The 14,062-nt window shown below is 44.2% G+C and overlaps 1 protein-coding gene across 1 annotated transcript in view; it reads left to right on the plus strand.

Annotated features, from left to right (window-relative positions):
• The window catches only part of LOC112253081 (serine protease HTRA1A-like), a 33,650-nt gene that overhangs the window by 8,614 nt on the left and 10,974 nt on the right, over nucleotides 1-14,062 (plus strand). The window contains exons 2-3 of the mRNA XM_024424981.2: nucleotides 3,687-3,786; nucleotides 4,344-4,548. Of these exons, the coding sequence (XP_024280749.1) occupies nucleotides 3,687-3,786; nucleotides 4,344-4,548 (305 nt within the window). The remainder of the gene's footprint in view (nucleotides 1-3,686; nucleotides 3,787-4,343; nucleotides 4,549-14,062) is intronic.

Genomic DNA, 14,062 nt, shown 5'->3' on the forward strand with positions numbered 1-14,062 from the left:
TGTATGACAGTAGACTATCTATTTTTAATATCTCCACATGTTTACCTTTTCCATCACAAGGACACACAAGGCATGCCAAAGTTATGTCAGAGAGTGTCTCCTCAGTGATTTTGCAAACATTTGGGATGCAAACATTTGATCCAGCTCCTCTCCAGCTCCAGACAGCCTAAGAAAACAGAGTGCAGCTCTGTGCCAAGCTACATGAAGGCCCCTGGCCAAGTAAAGAGAGGCTCCGGACCACTGGCCTCAATGGCCTCTCTTAAAGCAAACACATTCAATTACACTGGTGCATGATGTCATTTGAATCTGTTTTCTGAAGTTGTCGATTATGCAAGTTGTTTGAGCTGGCACACGATTCAGGTCAAATCTTGCTGTCCCGTGGGCCCGTTGTGTGTTTTCTTAATGATTTAATTTAGTCACAGAATGGCATATATGGCCTGCAGAAACACGTTTGAGATGTATTGATATTTTACAAGAGGTAAAAGAATAAACATGTTGATTTTAGGATGTTGAGAACAACCTTTTCATGCATTTCATTTCAATACACACCCAAAGGAACAGCAACATAATGCATAGCTCTAGTGAGTGATTGGGGCTTGCTAGCTTTACATTGGCAAGCTGTGTTGGTGTACAGTTAGAGAATGAAAATTGTCTGTGATTATGCTTGGTGGATCATGTACAGTATGCTGATCGTACAAGTATTTTCTCCCAGCCTTCTCATCTCTGCCTCTCACTTGCCACTCTTCCTTTCAGCGCTCTGTTTTCTTTCTTTCTCTCTCCCTCTCTCCCTCTCCCCTTCCTCTCTTGGCACTTTAAATTCATCAGTAGGGTTACCACGAAACAATGGTCTAGGGATTGAATTGGGATTGGGCTTTTCCGTGTATGTTCACACAGATCAGGGAATATGTTTCATGTGACTTAGGGGACCCTTTCAAAGACTTAGTGAGTGTGTATTCAGTGGAGCCAATGCATTTGCTGCACCACAGCCTTGCAGCAAGGGACCTGGACTACAGTAATACCGCAGAGGGAATACAACCCCACTGACACTGCAACCCAATCCCTCTGCCCGTAGGATGGGGGAAAGGAAGAGCAGCTTCCTTATGGAAAAACTCATAAAGCAGCAACAGTGTGGACAGGCAGGCAGACCTGTGTGTGTTGGGGAGTGCTTGATACAAGAATCAGAGGTCAGTGAGTTTGTATAGCAGACATATGGGAATTATAGGGAGATGGACACAGTGTGTCTAATAGAGGGATTGAATGTCTCTTTGACAGGAGGTTACTGAGCTGGCCCATGGACAGCATGACAAGCACATTGTTTCATTACATTTTTTAAACATTTGAGTCATTTAATAGATGCCCTTATCCAGAGTGACATACAGGAGCAAATAGGTTTAGGTGCCTTGCTCAAGGGCACATCGACAGATTTTTCACCTCGTCAGCTCGGGGGGGTCGAACCAGTGACCTTACGGTTAGCCTACAGTCCCAATGCTCTTAACCACTGAGCTACCTGCCGTATGAACTTATGAGTGGTTTTGTGCATTGCTATATGTTGCATAGCCTTAACGAGACAAGTCAAGAGAAGATGTGGCACTACAGAATCATTTAGGATAACTATACTACCCCCATCCTCCTCCACTCTTTCGTCTGGTTCCCCCACCTCTGAGGAGGTGAAGTTAAAGGCTACAGGAGCACAGCCAGACAGCCAGACAGCCAGGCCAGGCCAGGCCAGAAGAAGGTAACTGATAGGACAACAAGGACTACCTTTCAGGGAGCCGCAATAGACAGGCTACATCTACACCCTGATAGGATAGGCTTTGCTTTGCCTCTGTAGAATTTAAGTTTTGATTTATTTCATCAACATGACATTGTTCAATTAAAAATGAGACCTGAAGCCTGATGCTTGAATACCCTAAATCTATGTATAGCTTGTATAGCTGTTTAAGAGCGTCTCCCCTGGTCCCCCTCTCTCTCCTCTCTCTCAGTCTGTAGTGAAGCATGCCTGCCTCGGGTCAGAACACTTCAATCAAAAAGCCATTATCTCGATTTAACTGTGTGTGCGTGTGCGTACATAGGATATCTTTAATTTGTATTTATTTTACTCTGTCAATTCCTGGCAGACAGTAACTGTGGGTCGACTCAACATACTGTATGTATGTAGTTCTGTAAGGCTTATGCATATGTAACTGTGGGTCGACTCAACATACTGTATGTATGTAGTTCTGTAAGGCTTATGCATATGGAACTGTGGGTCGACTCAACATACTGTATGTATGTAGTTCTGTAAGGCTTATGCATATGGAACTGTGGGTCGACTCAACATACTGTATGTATGTAGTTCTGTAAGGCTTATGCATTTGTCCTCCATCATTTCAGAACAGTAAAAACCGATAGTTATTAAAACTCCTTTTCAAAGGCATTCCAATGATATTCAGGATTTTGGAGGGAGTTGAGGTTCAAGTAGATGCTCTCATCCTTGGTCCATATGCTTTTCTATTTGTCCAGCGGTCGACTTCATCCCAGCAGTCGTTGACCTGATCTGAGCCCCAGCTCCTCAGACAGAGTGTCTCATTAAGAAATATCCTGTCACGGTCTACAGACGAGGCAACACTGGCAATAGTAACCTGCACTGCTATGGAAGAACCACACACTGACTACATCTGCTTTGTGATTTTCCCAAATCAGCAAGAAAGATTTCGTCATCAACTGGCCAAAACCCCATTCTCCTTCATTTCCAATGCAATGATGTGTCTGTGGAAACAAATCAGTCTGTCTGTGTCAAGAGGACGTGCCAAGTATCATCATAACATTGCACAATGAAGAGGTCAAGTGGTAAAGATGACCTCTTTAGATACTTCAGATTGATCTCAGGTCTAGATACCGGAGCAGGCCCGCGGACCGATGCACTCATATCTTAAACATTTGAACCAGGGACATATGCCATCATACTATCCCCATATCTTGGGGCAAATTACAGCTATCCTGAGGATATGGATGTTATCATGGAATTTCCCTTCCTACACAGGAAAGAAATGGGCTATTCTCAACATATAATTAAGTAGGATACAGTATGCCAAGACTGTGCTCATTCTACTCTTGTGTTGGTTTAACTGTGCCTCAAGCAGGAAGTTTTTTTTTTCACAACCCATCTGCTAGGCTTATGGGCGTCTCTTTCCCATGTAATATAATTGAACTAAACAACCTTTGCAAACTACAGCAAGGTTTTGGATTGTATGACAAAACCTCTATGGTGCTTTCTTCCTTTATTTGAAACATAATTACTCGAGGGGTGTGGAAAGATGAAGGAGATGAAACATGATTATCTTATCTTTAAAAAGCCAAATGTCTATGATAATCTTCAGAGAAGACTTACTGTAATTCACAGCCTGGAAAAATACTTGTATGCCTTCTCAGTATGATGTAATTACATGGTCAGTCATCAACATTTTCTGACTTATCTCCTTGCAGAAGAGTCAAAGGCACTTACAGACAGAGACAGAAGCTCAGGGAAGACTCTGTCTATGCCACAAATGGACTGTCATCTTTTCCATTTCTCTTTGGGACCAGTTTCATATACTGGGCTTATTCTTGCATTGCTGTTACATCATTTCGTTGTATTTGTGTTTGTGGTTGTTTTTGAGTTCATTTTTTTTTATCCCAACGTCCTGTCTCTGTTGATGTGTTTCTAGCCCAGGACAACCCGAACAGTCTGAGACACAAATACAACTTTATCGCTGACGTGGTGGAGAGGATCGCCCCAGCCGTGGTTCACATTGAACTCTATCGCAAGTAAGAGCGGCACCTGTGTGTGTGTGTGTACTTGTTTTCCTACATTATCAGGACCCCAATGTCCTAACACTTCACCTTAATGTCCTGAGAAGGTAGGAAAACAATAACTTTTTTCAGGTCCCTGAATTTGTTCAAATGCCATTTTAAATTGAAGGGTTAGATTTAAGGTTTTGGGATTAGGGTTAGGTTTAGGGTTAGGGAAAATATCATTTTTAAAGGTGAAACTTTTACACTCCAAAAAGTCCAGAAATGTCACGAAAACACAGCTGTGTGTGTGTGTGTATGTGTTCGTCCTTGAATATCTGTAGACACATACCAGAGTTTAATTTACAACCCACCTGGATGTGAGACCACACTAGTTGGTAAAACATTTAAGTTAAAACCCTCCCTTTTAACATACTTCTCCTTCTGCCTTGCATCCTCTTTCCCTGTTTTCATCTCTCCATCCACCTTCTCCTCCCTATTTCTATGAATCACTCCCTTTCTCTCTATAAATGTATCTCTCTCTCTTTCTCTCCCTTTCTGCATATCTATCTCCCTCTCTCCCTCTCTCTCAGGATGACATATTCTAAGCGGGAGGTGGCAGTGTCCAGTGGCTCAGGGTTTGTGGTGTCAGAGGATGGACAGATTGTGACCAACGCCCATGTTGTGGCCAATAAACATCGAGTAAAGGTGGAGCTGAAGAGTGGCGCAACCTACGACGCCAATATCAAAGACATGGATGAGAAGTCCGACATCGCACTCCTCAAGATCGACTCACCGGTAAGAGGGGACACCAGAGGTCACAGACATAGCTCAACATTTCAGAATTTAGGTCAAATTACTTTATTCGATCAACTTAACCCATTAATATACTGTCATAGGGAAGAATTTTACACTTAGAAACAGTTGCAAAAATGTGGTAGTTCGCCTGTGTTGTGTGCTTCCCATTACATAACAAAGATCAAGTTTCAGGTTGTATTATTTATTGTCAATGTAAATTGTCCCGTGGCGATTTTTATGAATTGTTCAGCAGTCTAATGGCTTGGGGGTAGAAGCTGTTGTGGAGTCTTTTGGTCCTAGACTTAACGCTTCGGTACCGCTTACCATGCGGTAGCAGAGAAAACAGTCTAAAACTTGGATGACTGGAGAGTCTGACAATTTTATGGGCTTTCCTCTGACACCGCCTATTATATAGGTCCTGGATGGCAGGAAACTTGGCCCCAGTGATGTACTGGGCCATTCGCACTAACCTTTGTAGCGCCTTACGGTCAGATGTCGAGCTGTTGCCATACCAGGCGGTGATGCAACCGGTCAGGATGCTCTCGATGGTGCAGCTGTAGAACCTTTTGAGGATCTGGGGGCCCATGCTAACTCTTTTCAGTCTCCTGAGGGGGAAAAGGTTTTGTCGTACCCTCTTCACGACTGTCTTGGTATGTTTGGAACACGATAGTTCTTTGGTGATGTGGACACCAAGGAACTTGAAACTCTCGACCAGCTCCACTACAGCCCCGTCGATGTTATTGGGGGCCTGTTCGGCCTGCCTTTTCCTGTAGTCCACGATCAGCTCCTTTGTCTTGCTCACATTGATGGAGAGGTTGTTGTCCTGGCACCACACTGCCAGTTCTCTGACCTCCTCCCTATAGGCTGTCTCATAGTTGACGGTGATCAGGCCTACCACTGTTGTGTCGTCAGCAAATGTAATAATGGTGTTGGAGTTGTGTTTGGCCATGCAGTCGTGGGTGAACAGGGAATGCAAGAGGGGACTAAGTACACACCCCTGAGGGGCCCCAGTGTTAAAGATCAGCATGGCAGACGTGTTGTTGCCTACTCTTACCACCTGAGGGCGGCCTGCGAGGAAGTCCAGGATCCAGATGCAGAGAGAGGTGTTTAGTCCCAGAGTGCTTAGCTTAGTGATGAGCTTCGTGGGCACTATGGTGTTTGAATGCTGAGCTGTAGTCGATGAACAGAATTCTCACATAGGTGTTCCTTTTGTACAGGTGGGAAAGGGAGGTGTGGAGTGCGATTGAGTTTGCATCATCTGTGGATCTGTTGGGGCGGTATGCGAATTGGAGTGGGTTTCGAGTGTCCGGGAGGATACTGTTGATGTGAGCCATGACCAGCCTTTCACAAAGCACTTCATGGCTACTGACGTGTGTGCCACGGGGCGGTAATCATTTAGGCAGGTTACTTGTTGAGAACAAGTTCTCATTTACAACTGCAACCTGTCCAAGATAAAGCAGAGCAGTGCGACAAAAACAACAACACAGAGTTACACATGGGATAAACAAACGTACAGTCAATAACACAATATGAAAAATCTGAATACAGCCTGTGCAAATGAAGTAAGGAGGTAAGGCACTAAATAGGCAAATAGTGGGGAAGCAATTACAATTTAGGAATTTACACTGGAGTGATATATGTGCAGATGAGGATGTGCAAGTAGAAATACTGGTGTGCAAAAGAGCAGAAAAACACAAAAAAATATGGGGATGAGGTAGGTAGTTGGTTGGATGGGCTATTTACAGATGGGCTGTGTACAGCTGCAGCAATCGGTAAGCTGTTCTGACAGCTAACTCTTAAAAGTTAGTGAGAGAGATATAAGTCTCCAATTTTTCGCCGAAGTCAAGGATTGGTAAGATAGTCAGTTTTTCCAGGGTATGTTTGGCAGCGTGAGTAAAGGAGGCTTTGTTACGAAATTTAACTTTGGATTGGAGATGCTTAATGTGAGTTTGGAAGGAGAGTTTACATTCTAGCCAGACACCGAGGTACAGTTGAAGTCGGAAGTTTACATACACTGTCATTAAAACTCGTTATTCAACCATTCCACAAATTTCTTGTTAACAAACTATAGTTTTGGCAAGTCGGTTAGGACATCTACTTTGTGCATGACACAAGTCATTTTTCCAACAATTGTTTACAGACAGATTATTTCAAAAAAATTCACTATATCACAATTCCAGTGGGTCAGAAGTTTACATACACTAAGTTGACTGTGCTGTTAAACAGCTTGGAAAATTCCAGAAAATGACGTCATGGCTTTAGAAGCTTCTGATAGGCTAATTGACACCATTTGAGTCAATTGGAGGTGTACCTGTGAATGTGTTTCAAGGCCTACCTTCAAACTCAGTGCCTCTTTGCTTGACATCATGGGAAAATCAAAAGAAGTCAGCCAAGACCTCAGAAAAGAAAATTGTAGACCTCCACAAGTCTGGTTCATCCTTGGGAGCAATTTCCAAACACCTAAAGGTACCACGTTCATCTGTACAAACAATAGTACGCAAGTATAAACACCATGGGACCATGCAGTCGTCATACTGCTCAGGAGGAGATGCAGTCTGTCTCCCAGAGATGAACATACTTTGGTGCAAATCAATCCCAGAACAACAGCAAAGGACCTTGTGAAGATGCTGGAGGAAACAGGTACAAAACTATCTATATCCACAGTAAAAACGAGTCGTATATTTTTATTTTATTTATTTTACCTTTATTTAACTAGGCAAGTCAGTTAAGAACAAATTCTTATTTTCAATGACGGCCTAGGAACGGTGGTTTAACTGCCTGTTCAACATATCCTGAAAGGCAGCTCGGCAAGGAAGAAGAAACGGCTCCAAAACCACCATAAAACAGCCAGACTACGGTTTGCAACTACACATGGGGACAAAGATCATACATTTTGGAGAAATGTCCTCTGATCTGATGAAACAAAAATAGAACTGTTTGGGCACAATGACCATCTTTAAGTTTGGAGGGAAAAGGGGGAGGCTTGCAAGCCAAAGAACACCATGGCAACCGTGAAACACAGGGGTGGCAGCATCATGCTGTGGTGTGTATGTTAACTTCAGAGTTCAACTGTATTTATAGTTGTCCACATATTCTAAGTCAGAACCATCCCAATCAGTGATGCTAGTTTTTTGGGCGGATGCGGGCAGCAATCGGTTGAAGAGCATGCATTTAGTTTATCTAGCATTTAAGTGCAGTTGGAGGCCACTGAAGGAGTGTTGTATGGCGTTGAAGCTTGTTTGGAGGTTTGTTAATAACACAGTGTCCAAAGAAGGGCCAGATGTATACAGAATGGTGTCGTCTGCGTAGAGGTGGATCAAAGAATCACCCACAGCAAGAGCGACATCATTGATATATACAGAGAAAAGAGTCGGCCCGAGAAATGAACTCTGTGGCACCCCCATAGAGACTGCCAGAGGTCCGGATAACAGGCCCTCCGATTTGACACACTGAATTCTATCTGAGAAGTAGTTAGTGAACCAGGTGAGGCAGTCATTAGAGAAACCAAGGCTGTTGAGTCTGCTGATAAGAATACGGTGATTGACAGAGTTGAAAGCCTTGGCCAGGTCAATGAAGACGGCTGCACAGTACTGTCTTTTATCAATGGTGGTTATGATATTGTTTAGGACCTTGAGCGTGGCTGAGGTGCACCCCCCGTGACCTGCTCGGAAACCAGATTGCATAGCGGAGATGGTACGATGGGATTCAAAATGGTCAGTGATCTGTTTGTTAACTTGACTTTCGAAGACTTTAGAAAGGCAGGGTAGGATGGATATAGGTCTGTAACAGTTTGGGTCTAGAGTGTCTCCCCCTTTGAAGAGGGAGATGACCGCGGCCGCTTTCCAATCTTTAGGAATCTTAGACGATACGAAAGGGAGGTTGAACAGACTAGTAATAGGGATTGCAACAATGGCAGCGGATAATTTTAGGAAGAGAGTGTCCAGATTGTATAGCCCAGCTGATTTGTAGGGATCCAAATTTTGCAGCTCTTTCAGAACATCAGCTGTCTGGATTTGGGGGAAGGGGGGCGGGGGCAGTTGCTGTGGGGGGTGCAGAGCTGTTGGCCGGGGTTGGGGTAGCCAGGTGGAAGGCATGGCCAGCCGTAGAGAAATGCTTATTGAAATTCTCGATTATTGTGGATTTATCAGTGGTGACAGTGTTTCCCAGTCTAAGTGCAGTGGGCAGCTGGGAGGAGGTACTCTTATTCTCCATGGACTTTACAGTGTCCCAAAACATTTTTAAATTAGTGCTGCAGGATGTAAATTTCTGTTCTAAAAAGCTAAGCTTTGCTTTCCTAACTGACTGTGTGTATTGGCTCCTGATTTCCCTGAAAAGTTGCATATCGCGGGGACTATTCAAAGCTAGTGCAGTACGCCACAGGGTGTACTACACTAGCCTCGAATAGTCCCCACGATATGCAACTTTTCAGGGAAATCAGGAATATGCAACTACAATGCCATTAGATGAATCCCGGAACATATTCCAGTCAGTGCTAGCAAAAATCCTGTAGTGTAGCATCCGTGTCATCTGACCACTTCCGTATTAAGCGAGTCACTGGTACTTCCTGCTTTAGTTTTTGCTTGTAAGCAGGAATCAGGTGGATATAATTATGGTCAGATTTGCCAAATGGAGGGCGGGGGAGAGCTTTGTATGCATCTCTGTGTGTGGAGTAAAGGTGGTCTAGGATTTTTTTCCCCCTGGTTGCACATGTGACATGCTGGTAAAATAAATGGTAAAACTGATTTAAGTTTGCCTGCATTAAAGTCCCCGGGCCGCTAGGAGCGCCACTTCTGGGTGAGCATTTTCGTCTTTGCTTATGGCCTTATAGAGTTTGTTGAGAGCGGTCTTAGTGCCAGCTCCACTTTGTGGTGGTAAATAGATGGCTACGAATAATACAGATGATAACTCTCTTGGTAGATATTGTGGTCGACAGCTTATCATAAGGTACACTACCTCAGGCAAGCAATACCTTGAGACTTCTTTAATATTAGACATCGCGCACCAGCTGTTATTGACAAAAAGACACACCTCCACCCCTCGTCTTACCAGAGGTAGCATCTCTGTTCTGCCGGTGCATAGAAAATCCTGACAGCTCTGTATGGTCAATTCTTCGTTCAGCCACGTCTTGGTGAGACATAAGATGTTACAGTTTTTAATGTCCCGTTGGTAGGATAATCTTAATAGTTGGTCATCAATTTTATTTTCCAATGATTGCACATTAGCAAGGAGAATGGAAGGCAGTGGGAGTTTACTCGCTCGCCTCTGGCTTCTGTGTCCCCTTTCTTCGTGTCTTTTCTTCACGCAAAAGGCGTAGATCTGGGCCTGTTCCAGTGAAAGCAGGATATCCTTCTCGACGGACTCGTTAAAGGAAAAGGTTTCTTCCAGTCCGCAGTGAGTAATCACTGTTCTGATGTCCAGAAGTTATTTTCGGTCATAAGAGACGGTAGCAGCAACATTATGTACACAATACGCCCCCCAAAAATAAAGAAAATTGCACAATTGGTTGGGAGAATGTAGAACGTCAGCCATGTTCTTCGGCGCAGTCTTTGTATGAAACAGTGGTTCAGTGCCTTTACCATATTAACAATGTGCAGGTATACTGGAGTGGTAGGGGTAGATATAGGGGTAAGGTGGCTAGCCATCAGGTATATGATAAACAGTTGCAGCAGCATATACTATGATTATATGTGAGTGTGTGTGCTTGTGTAGAGTCAGTATGAATGTGTGTGCATGTTATGTGTGTGAGCAAACTAAGTGTGTGAGTGTCAATGTGATTGTGTGTGAGTGAGTACAAAAATAAAAAATAAATGAAAGGATAAATGCAGACAGTCCCTGTTGCCATTTTGTTAGCTATTTAGCGGTCTTATGGCTTGGGGATAGAAGCTGTTCAGGAGCCTGTTGGTATCAGACTTATTGCTCCGGTACAGTTTGTTAAGCCCCAGCTCGTTGTATTTCTTGTCCTGAGGTGGAATATATACAGCAGTCATGCTAACAGCTGAAAAATCTCTCAGAAGGCAGAAGGGTCAGCATTTGACCATCAGGTATTCCAAGAACGGTGAACAATGGGTCGAAACTTCAGCAAACCATTTGCTGTTGATGAAGAGTTATAACCCTCTCCCTCTCGATTTCCCTGAATTCATTGTCATGTCTGCTCGGTGAATGGAGAATCCATTGAGTTGGATAGCCATGGGGGGCATCTTGTCTGAACGCCATGTTCAGAGAATATTGCAGTTACAAGCTTCACATTGATAGCAAAATTGCAATCGGAGGTCCATCTTATTACCAAGCCATTGGCCAATAGAATGTGGAGAAGAGGTGGCCGGTTTTCCCTTTGTCTACACCTCGCCTGGACTCCCCCTCTCCTGCCTGTTTTGTTGCCGACATTTTCTCATGGGCAGCCCGGAATTGAAGAAAGAGCCCAGGGCAGATGAGTCAAAGTTAAAGCCGGAATTGAGGTTAGTAACTGCCAATCTTCACAATATTCCTTCAAATTGAAACTTTATGGAATATTATAAGTGGCATAAATAAGAGGGTTTGAGGAGTGTGACTTTTACACAGTAGCTCCCATGCTATTTAATCCCTGCCTATGAGCGTGAGTGGGAATAACATTGAGAGTTTCAACTCCCAGGAGGCAGATTGGATTTTAAGTACAGCCTTCCAGGCCAACAGCAGCCATCTTGGTGCAGTACTTTCCAATATCTTACAACTGCAAATCTAGACACCACTAGCAAATGTGAGCTAGTGGTGTTCTCTGAAATTAACTTGGAATACATTCTGCAAAGACTCATTACCAGCAGATGAAAACCCATGTCATGCTCCAATGAGCAAATAGTTTTGATAGCAAAAGTTCTGCTCATAAATGGCATGGAGGCAGGCCATGCAAGGTTTTTGCCGAGGCAGCGTACAGTAACATAGAGAGATTGTTGCTTTGTGGACTAGTGGGATACACATCCCACATGAATCATATTCGACAGCCATATGAAGGAATGTCTGGCACCCAGTCAAAGCCACAGGCTAGGAGTAACTGCACCGCAGAATGGCTCGCAGAGCATTCCCTCGCTTCAATGCACAGCTGAAAAGACACTCACGACAAGGACAGGGCTGCACACAGCATCGGCCAAAACGCCAAGACAAGCACAAGGTTATGTTTTCTTTTATGCGGCCTACAGTGGTTCCCCAAACTGGCCCTGGAAGACTACTGTGCTATACACTCTGGTCTACATTCAATACACATACTAGACAACTGGAAGGTGATATCAGACCCAAAGCAGTGATCCATGGACGTCTGAAGAAAAGATTATGGATGGAAAATACAGCATCATTACTTCTCAAAAAACTGTTTCAAGACACTGAAAAGTCGAATGATTTGTGCCCTGTGGTAAGACTACCATCCAACTACTGGTTGACCATGACAGCCCAGTACCTGACTGTGGATTGACCATATACCCCGTGCCCCACTCTGGCTACATAGCTAAGACAGCTGTTGAAATCTTTGCCCCAGTTTTCTCTCCTGTGTGAGAAAGTGTCTACCCAGTCTGCCCAGTGGGCACAGTCCCAGTTCTATGACTAACCCCCACAGTGGGACAGGACAGAGGCTATGGGCTAGTGGGAGAGGGGAGGGGGTCTGACTCATGACACCCCAGCTAATGAGACAGTGGGTACGGCAGGGGAGGGTGGATGTGAGGGAAAGAGTCGACTAGAGATGGAAAGTGTCAGTGAGAGAGTAATTAGAGGATGAGAGAGAGAGAGGGAGATAATTAGAGGCCAAAATAAAGGAAAGGTTGGAATTTCCTAATTTGTATGAAAAATACAGTAAGTTGTCACAGTTCTGGCCTCAGGGCTTCAGGTCTGTACTCTTTTAAGTATGTATTTATTTCCCTCTTTTCCTCACTCTCCCTCCATCTGGCCCTCTCTTGCCTCAAGTGTGCGTCATGAGTATGGGTGACTTCTGTCAAACTTTCTATTTCATATCAGCACACTGAGAGAGAATCAATCACATGGTTATGACTGTGAGCTTTGAAAGTTGACTCTTTGAATGTAGAATACCCTCTCTTCCCCCTCAGTGCTTCATGAGAAGCAGAGTTTATTGGAGGCTGGGTCGGTCCGTTCTTGTGTGGTGTACCCTCGTCTCTGGGGAAGACATTACACGTCTGCAGCTACATGAGTCTGTCTGCAGAAGTTGGGACTTCAGAGGATGGGAAGGAGAAAGGGGAAAAGTGCTACATTCATTTCTGACAGAGAGAGAATGTGATGGAGAGGCAGTCAAAGACAGAGGGAATGTGGCCTGGAAAACAGATCCATATGTCTGCAAAGCTAAGTGATCTAATAGGCTAATGAGATGGCTGTGTGATGTGACGCTGGGAAGATAAAGCTAGAAGTCATCATGCGGGGGAAAGAGCAGCTTGTTAACCCTATCCACTCCCTCACTCACTTCCTCAATTGTCTGTGGTGCAAAGTAGCGCACTGTCGGTGTCCTCAGTTTAGAATATTTGAGATGATTTTGTTCATGGAAGTCATGTCAACAGACTGAGGACAGTTAAACACACCCAACCAAATAAAGACACCACATCCTCATCAATAAATACAGTGAGTATATGTGTCTCAGTACTCAAGCACAATGTTAGTCTGTATGTTCCCCAGGTCGTCCACCTCCTAAAGGGTGGTAGGATGACTAGCGCTGGCTAGACGGACCACGGCTCTTATTGGTCCCTGTTAAGGAGACATCCAGGACATGCTCTGTTTCTCAGTGGAAAGAGTGGCGTCCTTCAGAAAGAAGCAGAGGGAAAATTAATCACATCCTCGTCTCATCCTTCATTTCACTCGCTCTCCCACAATTGCTTCCATCCTTGCGGAAGCAGCGTGTCGGGACGAAGGCCAAGGGAAGCAGACTGGCCTTGCTCTTTTATTCGATGCTCCAGACAAGGCCTAGTTTGTAGATGGTTGTTTCCAGGCCAGCGATGCAGTGGAAGAGAGACCCATACATCCCAACCGCATCTTATCAGATCTGCATGGCCCACAGATTAAAGGCGTGTGGTGTCTAGCCGCCCGTTGGTGAGATGCCATCCAGTCTTCCAGGGTGTCTGTAAATCATGCTGGGAACAGAGAGGGAGTTTATGACCATGTGTTTGCTGTTGTGTTGGCTGTGGCATTTACAACAACATGTGCAACATATTGATCCCCAGAGCTGATGGTTCTGCAGGTATTATCATGTTGGGACAAAGTTTATGTGTAGCCAAAGTAGCATTCACCCACACACGGTCACACCATTTGCTAGTGGCCCCATGATATGTATGCATGGTAGCATAGGACTAAAAAGTTAACATAATACCTACAGATGCGCTGTCTTAATTTGACCCTGCTTCTCACAGCAGGAAAATAATCCTGCAGTAACAGGAAACGTGAATTATTATGTGGATTATAATACATTTTGTAGGTGTTGATACATTATTAGATAAATGTTTTGTTACCGCAAATCAAGTCTGACATTTTTAAGCGGAAATTATTAACTTTAGAA

This window comes from Oncorhynchus tshawytscha, linkage group LG06 (assembly GCF_018296145.1).
Source record: "Oncorhynchus tshawytscha isolate Ot180627B linkage group LG06, Otsh_v2.0, whole genome shotgun sequence".
NCBI classification, from domain to species: Eukaryota; Metazoa; Chordata; class Actinopteri; order Salmoniformes; family Salmonidae; genus Oncorhynchus; species Oncorhynchus tshawytscha.